General features: G+C 38.6%; 1 protein-coding gene across 2 annotated transcripts in view; it reads right to left on the bottom strand.

Annotated features, from left to right (window-relative positions):
• RAB2A (RAB2A, member RAS oncogene family) overlaps window positions 1-24244 on the bottom strand; it is a 62071-nt gene extending 37827 nt beyond the window's left edge. For both annotated transcript variants that reach the window (XM_024742684.1, XM_024742685.1), the window contains exons 1-3: window positions 24211-24244; window positions 8944-9015; window positions 2173-2240 (exon numbers count right to left, since the gene is read on the bottom strand). In XM_024742684.1, the coding sequence (XP_024598452.1) occupies window positions 2173-2240; window positions 8944-9015; window positions 24211-24229 (159 nt within the window). In that variant the 5' untranslated portion in view covers window positions 24230-24244. The remainder of the gene's footprint in view (window positions 1-2172; window positions 2241-8943; window positions 9016-24210) is intronic.
• Between the last annotated feature and the right edge of the window lie 155 nt (window positions 24245-24399).

The following is a 24399-nucleotide window of genomic DNA, read 5'->3' as shown; positions in this document are numbered from 1 at the left end:
TTCACTCATTCATTCAGTAAAATTTACCAAACATTGCATCAACCAGTATAAACTAAGAATACAAACAAGGCACAAAGTTGAATAAGATATAGATGGTTCTTTCCCTCATGATGCTTATTCTGAGGAGGGTAAATATGGGAACAAAAAAACTCTGATAACAACAGGGTAAGAGCTATAACAGAAATATGCATAAAACCTTAAGGGGACAACCAGCTATCCCATGGGGGTCAGAAAGGCTCCACAAGTATTGATACCTGAGCTAGTCTTAAACAGAAAAGGGGGAAAAAGTACTTCAAGCAAAGCAGGTATTTATGCAAAGTACAAGGTATGAAAAACATATTTATTAAAGAATAGCAAGCAGTCTGGTTCACACTGCACTGCAGGATGTGTGCTGCACAAGTTTGTTAGCTAAGGAAGCAAGTTGGTGTATGTTAAAACAATCCTTCTGAAAAAGAAGTGAAACTTTTAATACAGAAGTAGAAAATACTTCCTTTTGGTTAGAGATCATTAATTTTGAATCTTCAGGAAAGAAGGGACTGTGCAAATTTTACTTTTTGTCTTGCATGGAAATGCAGTTTTGAAGTCATGTCGCCTCAAAGAATATAAATCCAGAAAGTTATGAGATGCTACTGGCTGGGAGGGGAAAACACTAAGAAATGGTAAAAGCATAAATCTTTACTGCAAAAAGAGGAAACAAGAAAGCATAAAAACACAGAGTCCAATGTATAACTCTGGGACAGAGCAAGATAGAGATTTTGGGTTTTCCATTTCAAGGATGATTGTGTGATGCATGGGAAGGATCAGCCTTCAGAAACTTGCTTGGTCTTCTTGAGAATCCAGTCTGTGAGACTGAATATTCTTCAAGGTCCTTCCTTCAATAATGTCTATTAGAGGTGACAGGTGAGACACTACGACTGCATGATTAGGGGAAATAAAAAAAAAAAAGACCGGGGTATATGATGATAAAATTCCCCATATTTTATATTTCATTTACTAGTTTAGAGAGATGCTCTTTGTAGGAGACCTTTTGGTTTTTCTCAACTGGGGTTCTGTGAAGAATAAAGTCCTAACTGCCCTAAGGTAGTGGTACTCAAATTGTGATCCCTGACCCTGGGGAGTCCCTGAGTCCTTAAGGGTCCATGAGATCCTCCACTTCCCAACTACCTATTTGTGTGAGGTTATATTTTCTTCATATACTTCAACAAAACAACACATAAGACTCAATACAGGGGCAGATATGAGAATCCAGCTGTCTTCTACGATGTAGACAGTAAAGAGATTTTTCAAAAGGTAACAGAATGGCACTCTTCACACTGGAAAAAATATAGTTTTTTTGTTTTGGAAAAACAGTTAATTTCCATAAAAATTGCATCGTTTATCCTAACATACAATGAGTTTATTATGGTTATTGTACAATGAATTAATCATTAACTATTTAATAAGCTTCTCAGTTTTAATTTCTAATATGGTAAACATTGATAGCTATAAGCCACATAAGCAAAGCCTCTTTGAGGTCTTCGCAAATTTTTTAAAGTATAAAGGGATTCTGAGACAAAAAAGTTTGGGAACCTCTACCTTGAAGCATCCATTGTATATAATAAAGTAACTTCTCTTTTATGCATAATATAGGAAGACAAAGAAAACAGTCACTCAAATCATTTTCTGTGGTTCAGATGAGAACCATTAAAACACTACATAACAAGATATGTAATAGGCACTCAATGAATATAAATGACAGAATCAGGAACTGGAGCAAGGTAGCTTCAAGTGGCTGGAACTAAATCATACTTTTAAAATAAATGAATAAACTGTCAGATCAAGTGACTCTATCGTATTGACATTCATGTATTTTACTTCTTATGTGTATGTTAGACATACTGCTTGTTTTTCTTAAAAACATAGTTTCTAGAGCATTTCTGTTTAGATCCCATAGACTGAGCATTCGCTCAAATATGTTCACCAAAACCTGACACCTCGGGTACCACTGTTTGAAAACACTGCATAATAAAAACGAATCTTTTCTGGTACCACATTTTCCACCATGGCTGCAGGGGCGTTGGTGTCTAACAAACCATAACAGGCATAAAATAACATTAAAATAGAACAAATGTATAATGTAATTTTATAAAACAACTTTACTGAGGTCATACAGTGTATTTTTGCTATACTTACTGTATCCCAAATCTGAAGTTTTATCTGTTTCCCATCAATGGTTATCATTCGAGCACCGAACTCTACACCTGAATAGGACAGAAAATGTTTTGTTATACAAACTAGTGGGAATATATTTCACATTTAAGGATTTTTTTAAAAAGGCTGTCTATTTCTAGCACATGTTATGCCAAGTGATATACATACAGATTAACAAATATAGCTCCTATCCTTAGAAAATGTATAAGCTAAGGCAGAGGCTAAGGATATAATTAAAACACTAAGATATCTGAGTCTAGTGTAGTCAAGAAACCAACTGTGGTCTTCATGTTTTGCAGGCTCTGTAATATTTAAAAAATCTAGAAATGAGATTCAAGAACCATAATTATTAATCACAAATATTAAAATTTCTTAAAAACTATTAGTGTGGTATAAAATTCACTAAAACAGACAGATGAATTTCAACATCATCGTCTTGGTTCCCAGCATGGGTTATCAACTAGGAAAGAAATCTCCAAATCCACCCACTAGAGATGACCATTGTTTAAACATATTTTCAGACATTGCTCCATGAATAAAATACACATGGAAGTATACAATTTTATATAAATGGGAACACATAAATGCTGTCCTGCAATTTGCTTTCCAGTCACTGTGCCATCAACATTATTCCATACCACGAAGTATCTTTACAAATCAAAAAATATATAAAACTATACTATTGTTTTTGATGGCTGCATAATATTCCTGTGTGTGTGTGTTATCTCTCTATATACACGCATTTTATTAAGTTGGTTATTCTATTGCTACAAATTTTGGTTGTCCTCAAATTTTCGCTAAGTAGTTGATGCTGAAATGAACTTTTCAACTTATGATTATGATTTCTGGCAAATTACAGGAAACAGGATTGCAGGTCAAAGGGAATACAAACTTTACACTTATCAGTTTACTACTCTGGCTTTTTTCCCTGCATATATCAGCTCTTTTGAAAGTACTCATTTAATCATCAAAATAGGAGGAGGAGAAAAAGAGGGGGTAATTTCAGAATAGCAAACAACTGTGAAGGCGACTCTGCAAGAAGTCTATCACTCACATTATACCATATCATTACTGCTTGGAGTGTGTTCTATCAGTATTTACATCAGAGTCAGGGTGAAGGGAAGACACATATGGTCCCCAGAAACCAGATGTCATCCAGGCAGAAAAACAGCTTTTAGTTAGTTGCCCAGGAAAGGGCATACTGCCCAGTGCCAGAATTCCATTTCAGCATCTCCTATAATTCCCCCAACTGTGACTAGGAGAGTGAGTACAAAGGTAACTTAGCCTCCCAGAATATGTAACTTGATGGAGTTTCCACTCTATATTTTATTACTTATTCCATCCTAGGGGCATAGTCAATACAAAGAACGGTATGTTTTTCAGACTCAGAAATACAGGAAAGCCAAAGAAAGGGACCTAGGAGTCATGATGTACTAGAATGAAAAATGCAAAACTATAAAACTATGTCATATGAAACCATTACAGTGGGACTTCCCTGGTGGTGCAGTGGTTGAGAGTCCACCTGCCGATGCAGGGGACACGGGTTCGTGTCCCGGTCTGGGAAGATCCCACATGCCGCGGAGCGGCTGGGCCCGTGAGCCATGGCCGCAGAGCCTGCGCGTCTGGAGCCTGTGCTCCGCAACGGGAGAGGCCACAACAGTGAGAGGCCCGCGTACCGCAAAAACAAAAAACAACCATTACAGTGTTTACATATTTATCTATCTACATGCATTTATTCATACATACTGTGTGCCACAGGGTGGGGGGCACCCCAAACAACCATCCACCAGCTTACCGTTAGCGACACGAAAACGAGTAGCTGAGGAAAGAAACCAGTGACTAAGTATGGGACAAATGTTCTTTGAAATATCCAGTATTTAAAAGGAATGTTCTAAAGTAGAAAATTCTACACATCAGCAAGATAGTTGACAAAATGGAGGCCTTTTCATGAATCTATTGTTTTTTTTGTTGTTGTTGTTTTTTTGCTGTACGCGGGCCTCTCACTGCTGTGGCCTCTCCCATTGCGGAGCACAGGCTCCGGACGCGCAGGCTCAGCGGCCATGGCTCACGGGCCCAGCCGCTCCGCGGCATGTGGGATCTTCCCGGACCGGGGCACGAACCCGTGTCCCCTGCATCGGCAGGCGGACTCTCAACCACTGCGCCACCAGGGAAACCCTCATGAATCTATTGTTTATAACCACAGAGAGAAATCCTATTTTTCCTTCCACTGTCATGGATGGGTTTTTAACCACAATCCAAAAACATCTGCATGGCTCAATGGTATTCAAGATTTCTTAAATCCAATGCTTAATGTCAAATTTGATGAAAAACAACTGCAAATTAGAAACAGACCCTTGACTGACACCGAGGGTGGGCAGGTAAGGGCAAGCAGATGCTCCTTCTCTGGAAATGACATCCTGGGCAGAGGGATAAAGATACTAAAATTTTTCTTTTTTAACATCTTTATTGGAGTATAATTGCTTTACAATGGTGTGTTAGTTTCTGCTTTATAACAAAGTGAATCAGTTATACATATACATATGTTCCCATATCTCTTCCCTCTCAAGTCTCCCTCCCTCCCACCTTCCCTACCCCACCCCTCTAGGTGGTCACAAAGCACTGGGCTGATCTCCCTGTGCTATGCGGCTGCTTCCTACTAGCTATCTACCTTACATTTGGTAGTGTATATATGTCCATGCCACTCTCTCACTCTGTCACAGCTTACCCTTTCCCCTCCCCATATCCTCAAGTCCATTCTCTAGTAGGTCTGTGTCTTTATTCCCGTCTTACCCCTAGGTTCTTCATGACTTTTTTTTTCTCCTTAGATTCCATATATATGTGTTAGCATACGGTATTTGTCTTTCTCTTTCTGACTTACTTCACTCTGTATGACAGACTCTCGGTCCATCCACCTCACTACAGATAACTCAATTTCGTTTCTTTTTATGGCTGAGTAGTATTCCATTGTGTGTATGTGCCACATTTTCTTTGAGGGATAAAGATACTAAAATTGACTGGCAACCATTCCATCATCTGCTGTAAGATGGCTTTTATGGTCTCTGCTTCCTGGCCTCTTAAGATGCGTCATTCCTGCCCGTTCCCAAGTCCATGTCCCCACCCTCCTGGGGGTTCTTTATAAAACTCCATATATTCCCTTTCCTTAACTTAAGCCGTAATTGAGTTTTGGTATATTTATCACTTTAATCAAAGTAAATACACAGGAGATTACTGAAGCTTAAAAAGTCCTTCAACAAAGATTTTGCCCCTAAAAACACATCCAATTTTAAAGACATGTTACAAGAAAATCAGGATTGGTTCTAAAGCAGGTAAATATAATAAGATTGCTATTTTAAGTTCACTTATTAATAAGGTCAGGACAGAGAATAAAAAAACAAGAAGTCAAGAAACTAGTTAAAAGGCTACTATATTATCCAGGAATGAGATAAAGAATGATAAGAAGATAAAGAATGGTATACATCTCCAAAGAAAAAATTGACAAGCACTGTTGATTACTGAAAAACTATGATTTCTGTTTTCCTATCAAGTGAAACAGAAACAAAGAATTCAATTTCAGCCTCAAAAACATTAACTCTTTCCCATTTACCTTCTCATAACTGGGTTCAATGCAGGTTTTACCTTTGTATTCTATGTGGCAAAAGAAAATACTGAAACCTGAAGTGTCCTAGAACTCACAGAAACAAACAAAAAACCCAAAAACCTCATACTTCTCTTCTGGATAGAAAAATTTTATTAAACTTTTTCCTTAAGTATATATATGCTTGAGAATCTCATTTAGAAAGTTTTCCTTATCTTTTTCTTTTTTCTTTTTTTTTTTAATGGGATAAACCATCATCCCCTATGCCCTTGAGGCTCTCTTCTCAGATACATTTTCAATTAACAGCCAATTTGGCTGCCAGAGAAATTACCTGTGGAACCAAAGGCCGGGCCTCATTTACCTGACACAGTCAGGGAGTGATGCTTATTTTCTTCTTAGATGTTAGTCACTTTCAACCTTCCAGGACAAAATACTCTGAAGGTAAATACACACTTTCTAAATTACCTCTAGATCATTACCATCCTTGTAGAGTAAGTACTTGCATCCTTGCACAGTATCCATTTACTGAACATTCAATAATCGATACCTACTAATTGTGTGACCCTGAGCAAGCTAAGTTATTAAATCTCTTCTGTGTTTTAGTTTCTCTTATTTGTAAATGGTATTAATGATATCCATCTCATAAATTTTTTTTCAAGATTAGAAGAGTTATTACATACGTGCAATCTAAAAAATGATACCAATGAACTTATTTAAATAGAAATAGACTCAAGGACATAGAAAACAAACTTCTGGTTACCAAAGGGGATAGCGGTGAGGGAGCGGGGTGGGGGGGGGAGGCACATAAATTAGGAGTTTGAGATTAACGTAAACACACTACTGTATATAAAATAGGTAAACAACAGGAACCGACTATATACCACATGAAACTATACTCAGTATCTTGTAATAACCTATAATGGAAAAGAATCTGAAAAAGAACATATATATGTATGTATAACTGAATAACTTTGCTGTACACTTGAAACTAACATAACACTGTAAATTAACTATACTTCAATCAAAAAAAAAGTTACTACATACAAAATAAGTGCCTGGCACACAGTAAATATTTGGTATGGGTCCACTGTCATTATTATTTTATATTATACCCTCCTCTACTCATCAAGCAAAGGCAAGTACACAGCAGAATCAAATACTGCCTTATGCCTATTTTAACAATCACTCCAACATTCCTTTAAAAAACACGTGCTAATTACCTCTAAATTGTTTTTATGTCAGAAAGATAAATTCTTGTGATGGGTGTCACAAGGTATAGTAGTCAGGGTCCAACCAGAAAAACAGAAACCATACGTAGGTATTTAAAACAGAGGGGATTTAAAGTAGGGAACTGGTTACATTAAAGGAAGGGCTGAGAAGCCCAAGGAGCAGAGGGTAAAGCAACCCAGAGATTAGGAACAGCCGGAAGCTGCTGCTGTCCCTAGGCCAGGGGGCAAAGAGAGATACCAGGGTTCCCAGAGCCCAGGAGCCAGACCATCAGTGGGCCTGTCAGGCAGGGGCTGTGGCTGAAGCCACGGAGGGCACACAGTCTCAGCAGAGAGGGGAGAAGGCCCTCAGCTTCACTTTGCTTTTAGCCTCCTAACTCCCAGTGCCTCGCATCAGCGAACCCAGAGGGAAGCCAGCTGGTACAGGTACATGGGTTACAGTTTTCTAAAAACTCCCTCTGGTGTATTCCCCGTTACATAGGCTCCCACAAGTAGAGCCTATGCTGATTTCTAACAGCAGTGAGGCTCAGGCCCATCCGCCCAATCAGGTGTGCCCTAACAACTAGAAATTTACACGAAAGCTTCAACGAAAAGGAAGACACTTTTGTCTAGTACCCTATACGAAAAACAACTGGCTAGTTGTCTCGGGACCAAATCATGCCTAAGAGATGGCCTCAAGGTTCAGACCTACGGAGCAAAGAGCAGATCCTACACAAGGATGAGCTCACCAAAGTTAAACTGCACCATGACGATCAGCATGAAAGAGCAGTACCTGTTTTACCCATCATTACTGGATATAATTAAAACTATCAAAATGAAAATAGAACCACATGTTCTTATCGATAGCAGCCAGTAAGGAAAGATTTTAATATATCTACAAAGTACATGTGGCTTGGTTGAATACTATTAACTGATCTAATAATTTGATTCGTAAACTCTATCTTCGATTTGGTATTTTAAAAGTACACAGGACATGAGAATCACCTTGTTATGAATAGTGAGTTAATCATATCTATAGAACATAAGCAGTCACTGGCTCAAAAGATACATTAAGCTATCAATTGTAAAGTTTAACTAGATTTCCAGTTACCTTGTTTCTTCATGGTTGACTAATCTCTAATTGTTACTGGACTACAGCCATAGAAGAATAATCTAGATTCTTTAGCTTTCAGGGTATAAATATAATTTTTTTAAAACAGATAAGAACCCTGAAACAGTATGCTTAAAGTTTTTAGTTTTTCACTTAATTTTACACTTTCACATATTAATGAATAATATCACTAATAATAAAAACTAGTGTAGCTAATAGTAATAACAGCTAATATTTGTTGACCATTCCTTACCAGTAACTGTCTCATTTATTCTTCACAATTGAGGAAACTAAAAAATGCTTGATGGTAGTTTTTCTCAATGAATAATTATAGGTAAGCCTAAAGCACTTAACATGCTGCCAGGCCCTGTTTCAATGCATCATATTTATTAACTCATTTACTGTTGAGAATAATTTTGTGAGATGGTTACCACTGCTTCTCTCATTTTACAGATAAAGAAACTGAGGCATGGAGTGGGAAAGTGGCTTGCCCAGCTAGTTAGCAGCAGAGCCCTGATGTGAACTCTGACAGACTGGTTCAGAGTCTGCTCTTAACCCCTCCCTATGGTATACTGTCTCTCAATCAACTGTTTTATCATTAAATACAATCACAATCAAGTATTAATGTCTTGCTGCATTCCAACCACTTTTACAGAGTTGGGGAATATTATTTTTACTATACTTACTTGTATTTTTTTAAAGTGATGGAGACTAAACTCTGTACAGCAACAAATCTAGTTTCACTGATTTCTGACTCATCACTGATGGAATGAGCCCTCTAGCACATTCCATTCCCACTACCCAAAACTTCTAAATGCTTCTCATCTCTTTATAAAACTTACCAATAGTAAGATCATGTACTGGCTGAAACCTCTTGTCTGTAAACTGTAGCAATAAGCATGATTTACCAACACCTGAAAGTTAAAAAGAAAAAAAATTTAAGGGACAAAATTCACAGAAATTAAGAAATACTTCATACGAGTACTTGGAAAAGAGGCAGCTAGGGTTTCTGGTGCTCTGAGAACACAGTCTGCCATGATTTTTCAGTGCTCTCATTTCTTGGGGAATTAGAGGACTGATGATTTGGGTGAAAGGTGTCGACCAATCCAAAACACCCTTTTCATCCTTTTGCATTCATTCAGCATTTCAATCACAAAGATGAGAGTGGCAGCAACTCCCAGAGACAACCAACCAGGTCCTCCCAGCAGCCTCTACACCACAGGACTCACGCAGTGAAGTGTTCATGCACTTCTGTTTTTTCTGTAGTAGTGAAAATATTTTAAAAACATAGTACTTTCCTCTTTTTATAGTTTATTTTATCTTAGTCTCCTACAAACAAACAAACAAGTAAGTGTTCGGGATCTACTATTCTGGGAAAAGCTGCTCACTCTATCTTCTGGCTGACCCATTTCAGGATCGACTCTATAATCTGAATAGCATTCCTTCACTCTATTATTGAGGTCTTGAGTAACTTCCAAATTCCCAAATTAAAGGCAAATTTTCTATATACATCCTACTTGCCCTCTGAGGAGACCTGAATATTGACCACCACACCACTTCCTACTCATTTTCAGGCCTGTAACCTCACAGTAGACCGAATCTGCTTACTTGGCAGCAACCTGCACTTAACAAAACACAAAGGCAGTCATCACTTATTCATTCATTCACTTACTCAAAAAGTCTTCATCAAATGCTAACTGTGAAAAAAAAAAAAATGCTAACTGTGCACATGGAAAGCTGATATGCTTCCTTCCTTACAATCTAGCTCAGGGAGAGAAATTTAACAGAATGAATGCACAAATAACCTATACGAACTGTAATTTGAAATAATTATAATGACTGCCATTTGAAAGAAGAAAATAAAGTTCTATGAGGAAGAGTAACAAAAGAGACTGAAAGGCCGGAGAAGGTCTTTCTTAAGTGATGCAAACTAGACTGTTCAATGTCTTCTAGATTATCCGCTCAATGAGAGGACAACGAATACCTTGTCACTTGCTGCCTGTCTTAAGGCAGAGATAAGTCACTTAATAATTTTGCTGAATGACTGTCCCTAGTGTCAAATGCTACAATGATTGTCAAAATGCCCAGTAACAAATCAAATACACGGTCTTCTGTGTGTGTGTGTGTGCGTGTGTGTGTGTGTGTGTGTGTGTGTGTGTGTGTGTATGGTGTGTTTTAGGAACTATTTTATTTGTTCAAAGTTTTTTGAATGTTTTAAGATTCTAGTTAACTGAAAATAAATTGGAATTTCAAAACATTTGACCTTGGTTTTCTTCTCTTTCTTTTATCCACAATTTCTCTTTTACATTACAAAAGGCACAAACTCCTTAGGATTTCTAACACCCTTGAACAACCTTTCAGATCTAGGAGAGAAAGAAAAGAAATTTTTTTTTTAGTTCTTTGTGTGTTTAAAAAATTTTTATATTAGAGTATAGCCAATTAACAATGTTGTGATAGTTTCAGGTACACAGCAAAGGGACTCAGCCATACATATACATGTATCCATTCTCCCCCAAACTCCCCTCCCATCCAGGCTACCACATAACATTGAGCAGTGTTCCCTGTGCTATACAGTAGGTCCTTGTTGGTTATCCATTTTAAATATAGCAGTGTGTACATGCCAATCCCAAACTCCCTAACTATCCCTTCCCCCCATCCTTCCCCCTTTGTAACCGTAAGTTTGTTCTCTAAGTCTGTGAGTCTGTTTCTGTTCTGTAAATAAGTTCATTTGTAACAGAAAATTATTTAAGTGTTAAAGTACAAAATAGGTGAACAACTGAGATGTGAATCTTCAGTTCTGTTTTAAAAAAAGAGGCTTTAGGTACGGGAGAGGCCACAACAGTGAGAGGCCCGCGTACCGCAAACAAAAAAAAAAAAAAAAAAAAAAAAAAGAGGCTTTATTTTTAAAAGCACTTTTACAGGTTCATAGCAAAATTGAGCAGGAAGTACGGCAAGTTCTCATATACTCCCTGCCCCAGGGGAGCACAGCCTCCTTCCTTATCAACATCCTGCACCACAGCGGTAACACTGGTAACAACTGATGAACATACACTGACACATCATCACTTAAAGCCCTCAGTTTACATCTGGGTTCATTTTCGGTGCCGTCCATTCCATGGATTTTGACAAATGTATAATGTACCCACCATTACAGTATCATACAGAATAGTTTCACTGCCCTAAAAATCCCCTATGCTCTGCCTATCAGTCCCTCCCTCACTCCTAGCCCACTAATCTTTTTACTGTCTCCATAGTCCTGCCTTTTTCTGATTGTCATATAGCTGGAATCATATGGTATTTTAGCTTTTTCAGATTGGCTTCTTTCACTTAGCAATATGCAATTAAGATTCCTCTGTCTCTTTTCTTCATTTCTATTTTTAACATTTGAAATTTCCCCATATGGTATAGAAAAAAATTATAATTAGAAATCACAGACTTTATTACTGAGGGACCTCAAGAATCATCTCACAGTCTGATAATCATTTAAGTGATACAAGAGCCTGAAACCCTTTTCTTACCTCACAACAGAGTATGGATTGCTCTAGCAATAACAATACCACTTATTCTGACCAAATACTGACTTCACTTTCAAGACACCATATTCTTTCTTCAGGTAATCAAAGTATCTTTCAATGCAGAGAACATATCCAAGGGCCACTGTGGTGTTTCCCAAGTCTCCTTAATCACCTATCTGTAGATCATTTGTCAGGATCGGTTAAATTTACAGGTAGCTCATCTTATTCAATATATGTTGACTTCTACTATTTAATTCTGGATAAAATACTTGGAGTTTCTGGCTCACAATCACCAACACTTTTCCAGATTGCCAAATTGAATTAGCTAGTCTTTTTCTCAGTCCTCAATTTATTTGATCCAGAAACAGGATCTGTTTATGTCCATAAAATATTTCCATGTAGTTCATCTACCTACAACCTCCTTGAAAATGATCACTTCTAGCTTTAACCACCTCCTTGGTCCCTTGATTCTGTGACAACTGCTCTTCTTCCATGCAAGCCTTAAATACTGGAGGTTTCACCACCATTTCATATTTGGTTATCTTTTCTCTTCAGCTGAGAGAACTAATCCAGTTCTATAGCCCCAACCTACACGTATAAATTAGTCAGTGATTACCAAATCCATCTCTCCAGCCACCATCTTAATTAATTTCACTTTTATTATATCCAATTGCCTACTGAACATGTCCACTTTAATTCTTTCAGGGCTGAAACTCAAACTTCCAAAACCAAATCCATTCCTTTTCATTTTCCTGCCTACCATCCTTCCAACAATTCAGAACAAACTCAGCATCTCCTTCAGTATTTCCTTATCTCTGGAGTTGGTTCCCAGGGCATCGCACCAACAAGAAAATCACCGTCATCCTTAATTCCTCTTCCTCCTTTATCATCTACAGCTAATGGCTCACCAATCTCATGAATTCTCTCAGAAACATCTTGAATTCCAGGTTCTCCCCTCCTCTTAATCCTCAGTGCTCTAGCTCTGGTCCTAGACTGATCCTTCTGCCTTTAGCCTTTGCCCTTTCTCCACCTACTTGTATAACAACCTCTGCGAAATTTTTGCTAAAATGCACATGATTAACCCGCTCTCACGGAATATTGCTTAGAATATAAAATTCAAGCCCTTCGAAACAGTAAACAAGGTTCTTTGCATTTAGGCTGAAAAACTGTTATTCCAATAGATCATATTACCATACCACAGTCTGGAGACCCTAGATTTAAGCATAACACACCGTCTCCTGTCCTCTGAAATGACACCATGTTTTTCCCCTGTATCTCTTACCAAGGAACACTTCACTCCTTGGCAACTCTAAACTCATGCTTAGAGATTCCAGCTTAGGGATTCCTATGCCTTCTTCACTAAAGCATTCCTGTTCTAAAGATTCTACCAATCCTCAGGCAGAACTAATGGTACATTGGATTTCCATAATATTTCATTTATGCCTCAAAACCCTGGTCAGAATCTCAGCTGTCACTTTACTAGCTGTAACATGGGGCAAGTACTTAACCTTTCTGAGCTTCAAAATCCTATCTACAGGGCTTCCCTGGTGGCACAGTGGTTGAGAATCCACCTGCTGACGCAGAGGACACGGGTTCGCGCCCCAGTCCGGGAGGATCCCACATGCCACGGAGCGGCTGGGCCCGTGAGCCATGGCCGCTGGGCCTGCGCATCCGGAACCTGTGCTCCACAACGAGAGAGGCAACAACAGGGAGAGGCCCGCGTACTGCAAAAAAAAAAAAAAAAAAAAAAAAAAAAATCCTATCTATAAAATGGGGGAAACTCCTACACTTTGGTGAACTGTTGTAAGAATCAAATGAAATAAATAAATGTAAAAGGGCCCCTCTACAGTGCTAGTTACCTGTGTCCAGTTCCTAAACATTCTTTGAGCTGTTTATTTAGGACGTGTGACTTTTTCTATATGCATGATATACTGCAATAAAAATAACAACATTACGGTCTTTCTGATGCATCAGCTTGACCAGGGCCCTCTCCAGGTATTCAATCAAAGACTAATCTGGGTGTTGCTGTGAAGGCACTTGGCAGACATAATTAAAGTCCATAATCAGTTGTGTCTGGTATAAGATAGAGGTCCAGTTGCATTCTTTTGCATGTGGCTGTCCAGTCTTCCCAACATCATTTAATGAAGAGACTGTCCTTTCCCCCACTGTGTATTTTTGGCTCCTCTGTCATAAATTAATCGACCATATATGTGTGGGCTTATTTCTGGTTTCTCTATTCTGTTCCACTGATCTATGTGTGTTTCTATACTAATACCATACTGTTTTGATTACAATAGCTTTCTAATATAGTTTGAAATCAGGTAGAGTGTGGTGCCTCCATCTTTGTCCTTCTTTCTCAAGACTGCTTTAGGTACCTGACCACTCTTTAATTAATACAAATTACTGCACCTAATAATGCCGCTGTTAAGAGTTCCTACTATGAAGTCACCTTACCTTCTTCCTTTACTCAGGGTCCAACACACTGTCCTCAGCAGGATTCAGTGTTGTGAGAATTGACTATCTGACTACCACATCAATGCCAAACGATTACAAGTAACACTCATTAAAAATGCCGATTCGTAAAACCCCCACCCCACAGATTCTGATTCAGTTAAGTCTTTGGTTAGGCCCAAGAATCTAATAAACCTGCCAGTGACTTTTTTTAGGCAACGGGTCCTTCTCCACAAGGAACACTGGCATAAGTGCTAGGTATTCTACTGAAGTTTATTTTCCTAGTCCTAAACCGATTTCCACCAACTTCAAGATAATTAAAAAAAACTGATGGCGGCTCCATTTTTAAAATTGTAAGACAAACAGCTTTAACTTAAAGGATGTGGAAAAAGCAAAAATATAAAAGACCAATTCCTAACTACCGAAGTTTTGTCCAACTGTCATCCTGAAATCATGGCTGCATACTGTCATCTACTACACTGGGTTCTCAAAAAACAAAATGTAACAAACCACGAATGAATGACCTATCCACATAACTGAAAGTAATCCACTGAAGAGTTATATGTTTTAAAATCATACCAAAGAACTGACAGACCTCAAATACAGATCATACAGAGATATGGCAAATTGGTTTAAATATTAGTAGCTTATTTTACAAACACAGAAAACTATATCCTTTGTGCTAACATTCCAAATCGAAAAACCGTGAAATATGAAAAAACAGTAAAGTCTGCTGCTCTTTTTAAACATAAAATTAATAAACTCAGCATAGACATTAGAAAGAATACAAGCTTTACAGTTGTAACACCAGTATTCAAGTCCACCTGTATTATTTCATAACTTGTGACCTCAGACAAATTAGTTATAGAAACTAAGCTCTATTTCCACATCTGTAAAATGGAAAAAAGAAAACATGGCATTCCTACTTCAAAGGAATATCATAAGGCTCAAATGCAAAAATTTTGAATTGTGCAAATTCAGAAGTTCAATAAAAAGTGTTAGAGGATTCTTCAGGATGAATACAGCTGAGGAGCAAAATCTCCAACCAAACCCATCTGACCTTGAGTTCAAATTTTTAAATATATATTTTCTAAAATTAACTGAAGAAAATAGTCACAATCTATAATTTTCTTTTAAATAAAAGGACTTCAGAGTTGTTTTCATGCTGCTGGTTTTCCAAACATCATCCCCCTCACATGTACGACAGCAATCCTCTCAATTACTGCAACTAGATACCAATCTGGTGGCTTACTGGAGTGAGCTAGAATGGCTCCCAAAGAGATATGTCCAAGTCCCAACCTCTGGAACCTGTGAATGTGGCTTTATTTGAAAAAAGGATCATTGCAGATATAATTAAGGATTTTGAGATGAGATCAGCCTGGATTCAGGCTGGGCCTAATTCCAATGACAGATGGATATGCAGGAGAGAAGGCCGTATGAAGACAAGAGGCAGAGAATGGAGTTATGCTACCACAGCCAAGGAACACCTAGAGCCACCAGAAGCTGGAAGCAGCAGGAAGGATTTTCCCTGGAGCCTTCAGAGGGAGCATGGCCCTGCCTATCCCTGGATTTCAGACTTCTGGCCTCCAGAACTGTGAGAGAAACAGCCTTTTATTGTTTTAAGCCCTGAAACAACTTTCTGATAATTTGTTAAGCTGCCCTAGAAAACCAATGCACTTATCAAGAATAATCTGCCTTCCTTCGTCACCTTAGATTTTTACATTGCTCGTCTCCCGCTCTTGTTGACTCCGTCTCTAATAATTCCTACTGTAATCAATAAAGAGACTCAAACACCAGAAATATTGAGAGAGTAATAAGGGAAAAAGGAAGCAAGGAATACAGAGCATTTATTTGAAAAATCTCTCAGTGAAGGCTAGGAGGGTAGGAAAGAGACAGTCACTCAAAAAATATTTATTAAGTACTCACTATATTCCAGGCACTGAGCTTAGTAATAAAGAAATTAAAGAAAGTTCTCAAGAGGATGTAGCTTTAAGAACGTAAGACATCTTTTCCTCAAAACTGGAAGGTATAGAAACAAATACGCAGACAAGGCTGAAAGACTTGCTAAAGAATCAACAAAATGAAAAGGAAATAGGAAGATGTGGAGAACTAGCCCTCCTTCCCTTGATGCAAATCATCTACCGCTTTTCTTTATCTTCGTTTTACAATATTAAAGTACCCCAAGTACTAAAACACTTTTTCTGAGATAAGACCAAAACCATGAAAATGAGTAAAGCAGATAACCTCAGCTGAAAGTCTCTGATTCCTTAGGCTAGTACGCCTTATACATCAGGTCTCTGCAATATTTATTTAGCATACTTTAAGAGCTCTTTCTCCAACACTCAGTGACTTTTTGTCCACTTAGCTAACAGCTACTTATTTCTAAAACTCAACTCAAATGCTGTAACCTCTAGGAAGCTTCCATAGTGCACACCTACCTTCACAAAGTGAGTTAGGTATTCTTCTGACTCTTAAATATGGAGACTTCCTGGCTGTGTGTGTATATAAAATAATCAATATAATTGTCTGGCTTCCGGGAAGAAAACAATATCCTCTGCTGTAAATGCAAGAGGAAGGAACACTGCTAGGTTTCTGTGATCTCCCTCACCCTGTGTGTGGCACGGGCTCCAGGAACCACATCCAGACCTGAGCTCAGACCAACAGATGAAGAAGGCAGGCCTCACTGAAGGGTAAAACACAGGCTTAGAAGAGCTCCAACCACTCTCTTTATTCAGCCACGATGGGGACTGGAGAAGCCTTAACCTGGCAGTTTATTTCTTACCCTGCAATCTTTATGAAACCTCCTCCGCAGTTTGGATTTTTGCCCCCTTAGTTTCTACCTCTGTTTTCTGTCCCAGGATCCCATCCAGGACACCACATTACACTTGGTTGTCATGTCTCCTCAGGCTCCTCTTGGCTGTGATAGTGTCTCAGACTTTCCTTGCTTTTGATGACCTGGACAAAAGTCTTGAGGAGTACTGGTCAGGTATACTGTAGAATGTGCCTCAGCTGGGATTTGTCTGATTTTTTTTCCCTGCGACTGACTAGAATACGGGTGTTTGGGAGGAAGACGACAGAGACAGAGTATGAGTCCCATCAAAAGGGTACATACTATCAACATGACTGATTATTGCTGATGTAAACTTTGGTCACCTGGCTGAGGTAGTTTGCCAAGTTTCTCCCCTGTAAAGTAATACTTTTACCCTTCCCTTTTCATACTAGATCCTTTGGAAGGAAGTCACTGTGAAGCCTGATCCTCTAGGCTTAACGAAGTTTTAACCTCTGTATTTCCCCTGCCCGGTTTCTCTTTGTATGATGTCATATTTCACCTCCCCCGATATCCAGTCTTCTGCCCTTCCATAATGTTTTAACAGTATCATGTGTTTTTGTTACTTTTATATTAAAAAATATATGAAAAAGAGCTCACATTTGGAGTATGTACTCCTCTGAGATGGAAAAGTGCCTGAAAATGTTTTAATTTTTTCACTCCCTACAACATCCTCCCCTAAATCCTGTTAATTCCAACTGTCACCAGTATCCTCCTCTTCATTTTCACTATCATTGTCTTAGATAAGGCCTTCGTTACTTCCTACCTGGACCACTGTAGTAACCATCCAACTACACTCCATCTTTCTAATCTGTCCTACATACGAGTGCACCAGAGATGGATGAGAAAAGATAGAAGGACTACATTTAACATCTAGTATGTCTCTGCCGCTGTATTACAACATGAATATATATAGACATATACATATACATGTGTATGTGTGTGTGTATACACACATTTAATTTCTAATTTAGTCGTAACTCTAGTCCTGTACTCTTTCCTTTAAAAACTTCAATATTTTCTACTGTCTTCAATATTTTCTACTGTCTTCAATATTTTCTACTGTCTACAGAATAATACTGTCTACCTTAACCTGTCACAACCTAGTACTTACCTAAGTCCAACATGTCTAATGAACTTATCTTTCCTTATTTCCACTAACTGTCTGACACAGGGTCTATAGTACGGTTAAGCTGAATGGTTTACAATGAGGAAATTACAAGGTATGGCACTTAGCAGATGTGTAATAAATGACAACTATCTTTCTGGTTTTTGCCTAGCTTTACATTTTGATTATTTAACATTTTTACTTGTTTAAACCCTACTCACTTTCCAAGGACCAGCTCAAATGCCATCTTACCCTAAGTTTTCCGAGAAGGAAGGCACTCTGGACCCTATGAAGTTCCAGGCTTTCTCCAGGACCTCAATCAGAGCCCTTATGACATTCTACCAGCACTGCTAGACTATAAACCCCTTAAGGGCAGGGACACACCTGAATCACTTTTTAAATTCTTCTTAGAACTGTGTTTTACATTTGGTAAACTTTTACTGTTGCAGCCTCCTGCATTGCAACACATACCACCAGTTTAAGAGATAAATACCTGACTACTTTTGGATCCTGTGTGTGGTGCTGGTAGAAAAAGTTGTTTCAGGTCTCTAGGCCTTGTTTGCTTATTTGTATAATGGTAATCATACCGTTCACCTTATTCAGAAGGCTACTGTGAGGAATAAAAGAAGCAGCATGCAGAGAATAAAAGGTAACACGTCTGTGCTTTTTCTTCCTTCCCCAGTACGCAGAGGCAGACCAACACACTATCCCATGCTACAGCACAGTACTCTACAGGTACGTTATTAAGCACTTCTCACATTAAACTTTTATCATCAGTTCACACATCTACCTGCCTCCCTTGGGGGCAGAAAATCACTTTGCTCTGTGGCCTGGCTTAGAAAGCTGATGCTCAGTGAGTGAAGAGCATGTGTATCGCATGCTCGCTGAAAAGGTCACAAAATGACATACTCGCCTTTTCTACTTAGTGACAAACTTAGTCTACATTTTAAAAAGTCAACTTCTCAAAAAAATTTTATTCCCCATAGTGACTTTTCCAGATAGAAAAATGATGCTAGAGAATGAAAACATGACTGCATGAAATTAAGAACTGCGTCCCTAATAGTATCTGCCCCTAATTTAAGTGTACTTGCCCTTTGGAAACATCGGGTCTAGCAAGTGCACTGCTGCGCCAGGTATCAGTCAAGTGCCTCCTGCTCTAGACCCTCTCTGGCCTGCTGGAAACACGAGGACGTCTCTCCCTTGACAGCTGGCATGATAGGAAGTGCCACCGGCAGAAAGTAGCACTCCAGCTCTCTGTGGCCACTGGCCCCCAGCGCCCCTTCAGTCTGCTTCTCAGGGGCTCCCAGGCGCAGCCCCGCCCCACAGAAGGCTTCCCACAGCTTCCCAATCCATCATGGCCCCTCAAGTGCAATTCTCGGCCACCAGATGGGCCTCAGCTGCGAGCCTCCAAAGACGTCTGGATGCCAGATTTGTTTGTTCCTTCCTTCCTTGCTCCGCCTCAGTCTTAGGGGTAGTGGCTGTGCCCTCTACCTGCGGTTGCTGTATTCTTAGAGTTCTCTTAGCCAACTCCCCATTACTCTAATCCCACATTAGAGTCGGTGGTTCCTTACACCAGACATTCCCTGTTCGAATTCCTGTGTGGTTTCTGTCTCCTAGTTGGACTCTGACTGACAGAACTAATATGGTTAAAATACATGCTTCATTAAAATAAAACAAATTTAACTTGGTTAAGTCAAGGATTTTTTTAACACAAGCCGAGTTTAGATATCCTTAGGAAAGACCTAGTTTGTGCAATATTTTCACAAAAACAAAGCTAGGTGCAATTTACATTTTCAAAAAATTGAAAAATAAAATGGAGCATTTGCTAATTTACAGAGAATAAATGACAGAATATTAAATTTAATAGCAAGTAAGATAGCAGACTGTGGTTAAAAATAGCATCTCTTTCCTTTTTTCCTCCCACTCTTGGGACTTTCCTGAACTAGTTTGTTTTAATGGTGGAAAATGGCTTAGAGTGAGAAGAATCAGAACGAAGAAAACTGAAGTATAAGCTACCTCTCAGAATCTCAGAATGTCTCAGTATGCTGGAACCAAAGAGGTCTTCTGTGCAGTGTTTTCTAAACAGTAGGCTGTAACCAGTTAGGTCATGAAATCAATTTACTGGATTACAACTAGCAGTAAAAAAATGAACTCGAACAAACCAGCAAATATTAGACTGTATGTACTAAATAAAGTTAGGATGAGTGCTGTTTGCAAACGATTGTTTTAGATATATATATGCACTTACACACATATCTGAACCCTGGGTTGCAATGTAATATGTTATTGCAGCTTGTAAAAAACAAACTTGGAAATTATTCTCCAGCATCTCATCCAATCACATATCCAATGAAAGAACCCATCCACAATATTTACATTAGTAAACACGGCAAGACGAATCAGCCAAAGAATCTAGAATACTTCTATTCTCATTTAATGAACATTTACAAGAACAGGGATCAAGGGAAAAATATGACTGAATCATCAGTTGGCAATTTAACATATAAATAAATAAATATACCTTGCATACCATGAGTCATCTACTAGGTGCCAATTCTATTACATAAACCTCTTTGCAAAAAGATCTTTCAAGTAAGTAAAATTAGGATGACCCTGTATCCTGGTTTGCCAGGGACAGGCTTAGTTATTCCTGGCGTCCTGAAACATTAGGGATCAGCCTGGACGATGAATTACATGGTTTCCCTAAAGCGCTGATTCTCAAAAGTGTGGTCCCCAGAACAGCAACATCAGCAATCTCTGGAAACTTGTCAGAATGCAAATCATCAGCCCCGCCCCAAACTTAGTGAGTCAGAAACTTTGGGCTGGAGTCCTGAAATCAGTGTTTTACCAAGCTCTCCAGGTGATTCTCATGTGCCCTAAAGTTTGAGAACCACTGGCCTAGATATAACCAATTAAAATGCTGGTTTCAGTGTCTCATCCTCTTTAGTTTTCCAGCTACACAACTAGTGTGACGCCATTACATGCTTGGCATAACAGAAAACAGTGAAGTATGTTTCACCTCGGTACAGGTTAAGTTCAAAACAGGGTTATCCTGGTTTCCACTTAGTATCTTTGGCAATTCCTCAGCTTAGAACAGCTAGACTGATGCCTGCCAAATACCCAAAGGACATGCTTCGCTATACACAAGTAGTTTTTACTGCAGCTATGGAGTCCTACAATTGAGTTTATGCTAACATACTCTTGTCTTACGTAAAATATATGCCTGACTTTTGACATTTTGAAGGTGAAAATAAGCTCCCTCTTCACACACAATCTTATCTGACCATAACAGTAAGCCTACGGCATCAGTAAAGCAGGAATGATAACCTTTTTTAAAATTTTTTTTTTTTTTTGCCATGCAGCTTGCAGGATCCTAGTTCCCTGACCAGGGAATTGAACCCAGGCCGCGGCAGTGAAAGAGCTGAGTCCTAACCACTGGACCACCAGGGAATTCCCGATAACCTCATTTTGAAGATGAAGAAACTGAGGCTTAAGTGACATGCCTCAAGTAAACACAGTAAGAGGCAGAACTGAAAGTCAGAATCAGGTTTTTTAATTCCAAGCCATATTTTTCCACTATACTGTCCAACCTCCTGAGTTTGTTCTCAGATACATATTACTACTTGCAACCAATACCTCTCCTAACTAAAAAGAAGATATCTCACTTACCAGGTTATTAGCAGCAATACTAAGAGGAAGAAGGGAAATGTTCTATAAGCTAAATGACTCTGACAGAGCAGAAATTTAATGAAGGAAGAAGGTTTTTAAAAAAATGAATATACAACTTCTTCGATGTTGACTTTATCCCAAACAACAATGTTCCAGTGAATATATCAGGTATACTAACATACTTCAATCTGACCATTTTCCTAATCCTTTCATAGGTAAAGCTTCCAAATAAGAACTACAGCATCTCAGAAATAGATTTCAATGAAGTAGTTTGAAGATGATACTTTTTCATGATGCTGTGGGAAGGAAGGTGTCTGGATGTAAATGTACAAAATAATTACTGTACAGTAAGTTTATTGTACATGATCTCTAAGTAGTATGTTACGATATAAATGGGTATCAAAATTAGAGGCCGTAAGCAGAAAGATCTATTTCAAGCAGCTGCCAGATTAAACTAATAAGAAGTATGTGATAACAGTAACTAGATCAAGCTGCTAAACCCCCAAACATAGACTTGGTATCAGTCGACAAAGATAATGTTGAGACTAGCCTGTTAAATTTAAGTACATGAAATACATACCGAGTTCAAAATTAAATATTCTTTCTAAATTCTTATTTTTAATGGAAGGTGATTTGTGACCTTCCATTGTGGTCACATGTGACCTAGGCTGAGCCAATCAGATGCTCCTGTTCAGAATTTGGAATCCTGAAGGAATACTTCAATATCAGGGACCAACAAGCGAGAATTCACAGTGGCTGCAGAGGAGGTGACAGACGACTGGCAACGCATCAGCGTCTGCTTCAGCAGGAGTCTGGCTGGGCCTTGCCTTCCTCGGTTTTGTCATTTTCAAGCTTGATTATATTGCCTTCCTATTAACTCTATGGAGCACCCAATCTTTACAATAAAATCTTCCTCTGCTGAAGTTAACCACAGTAGGTTTCTGCTGTTTGCTACCACAGACCAGGACTAACAGAATCAGGAACTGACTGAGTTAATAATGGTTCAGCTATGCAGGTTTTTTTAAAAGAATGAGACAGATTTACATGTGATGATATGTTAAGACACCCAAGATTTACCCTGAAGTGAAAAAAATAAAGGTATAGAACAGCACAATTTGTATAATCATATTGGTGGGATTGGGACACACACACACGCAGGCTTAAAGATGTACAGAAGATTTCTAGAAGGATACACAAACCATTACTATACTATGTAAAGTGGTGGAGTATTTAAATTTTCATTTTTTACCACAAGCATTCATCATTTTTACCATAATAAAAAAATGTTTTTCAAAGAATCTATTTTAGCATCAAACACTATATAAGCAATACTTTTACTGGCCTCATCCAGTGACCTCCATAGCGATGTGGCATTTAAATAACTAGCAAAACTTCTAGTGTGACCAGAAATAGTTACATTAAATATTGGTCTGCTAAGAAAATTAGAAGCCTGCAAGTAAAATAATGTGTTGTGAAATAGATTTTGATTTCTTTTTTTAACTCCTAAAAGCCACTAAAGAATAAGTAATCAGCAGTTCTTTTAACAAAACATACTCATGGCTAAGGCTCAAAATTCACATATTCACGCTCACATCCAATACAATTTTTCCATTTCTCAGGTAAATTCTCCAAGAAAGGAAACTCTAAGCCAGAGAGGACAGGGAAAAAAAAGACCGAGAAAGAAAATAAGGTTAAATGGAGGAAAGGCCTCAATAACCTTTGTCAGAAACCTGCATGAAGGGTTGAAATTTATCCCATTTAGAGATGGGGAATAAGGCTTCTTCTGTGAAGCGTCCAGAGGATACAAAACCGACTCTTGAAACTGCACCACACAATGCTCTTCACGGTACATGGTCCCTAGATTCCTTCAGTCTTCACCCCCCAGAAACCCTGACAAAAACTCTACACGGCCACACTCTGGATCACGTTCCTGGTATAAAGTCATCTGCCTTTCTTGGCAAAATAAAAGACTGAGGAGCTCAGCTCAATTCTCTGTTCTCCATACATAACAAACACAAAAATAGGGGCAAAAGTACAAACTGATTCCACGGGATTATTAGGTGGAAAATTTCTCAAACAAACGAGACCATGCCTGATCAAGTCACATCTGATCTATCATTTGTAAAATGTGGCCAAGAGCTATCTAGGATTACTGTGAGAAATATATGAAAGCCATAGAACAGTATTCAGCATATAGTAGGTGCGCAATAAATGTTTACTGAAAATCCGAATCTGTCATAAGCCACTCACTCCAGTCAGAATGAACCTTCTCCATGCTCCTTTAGTACTCTCTGTACATACACATCTCTATTACATCATCTTGTAATCTCTGTGACAAATTGGTCTCCCCTCTAGGGTGGGGCAGTCTTGTTCGTTTTTATAACTCCAGCACAGGAAATGCTCACATAGTATCTTACATTTCTTTAAAAAGAAAAAAATTCAAATCCAATCCCCTACTGTTTGCATAAATACTATCTTCCAAGCCCTAATGTGTCAGTCAAACCTCTGCTTGCACAGCCTCGGTAACAGACCAACTCACCTCTTAACACTCTTTCCATTTCACAGGCAGTCTTCTCTTCCTAGTCCTGGTTCTGTCCGCGAAAAGCCACAAAGGGTAAGTTTAAGTCCTTTTTTATATGACAGTCACCTAAGTATTTGAAGGTCATTATTACATTCTCCTTTGCCTTTTTTTTTTTTTTTTTTTTAAAATTTTTGGGTTTTTTAAACC

The sequence above is a fragment of the Neophocaena asiaeorientalis genome, unplaced genomic scaffold (assembly GCF_003031525.2).
Source record: "Neophocaena asiaeorientalis asiaeorientalis breed wild unplaced genomic scaffold, Neophocaena_asiaeorientalis_V1.1 scaffold226, whole genome shotgun sequence".
NCBI lineage: Eukaryota > Metazoa > Chordata > Mammalia > Artiodactyla > Phocoenidae > Neophocaena > Neophocaena asiaeorientalis.
This window is presented reverse-complemented; position numbering and strand designations above follow the sequence as displayed.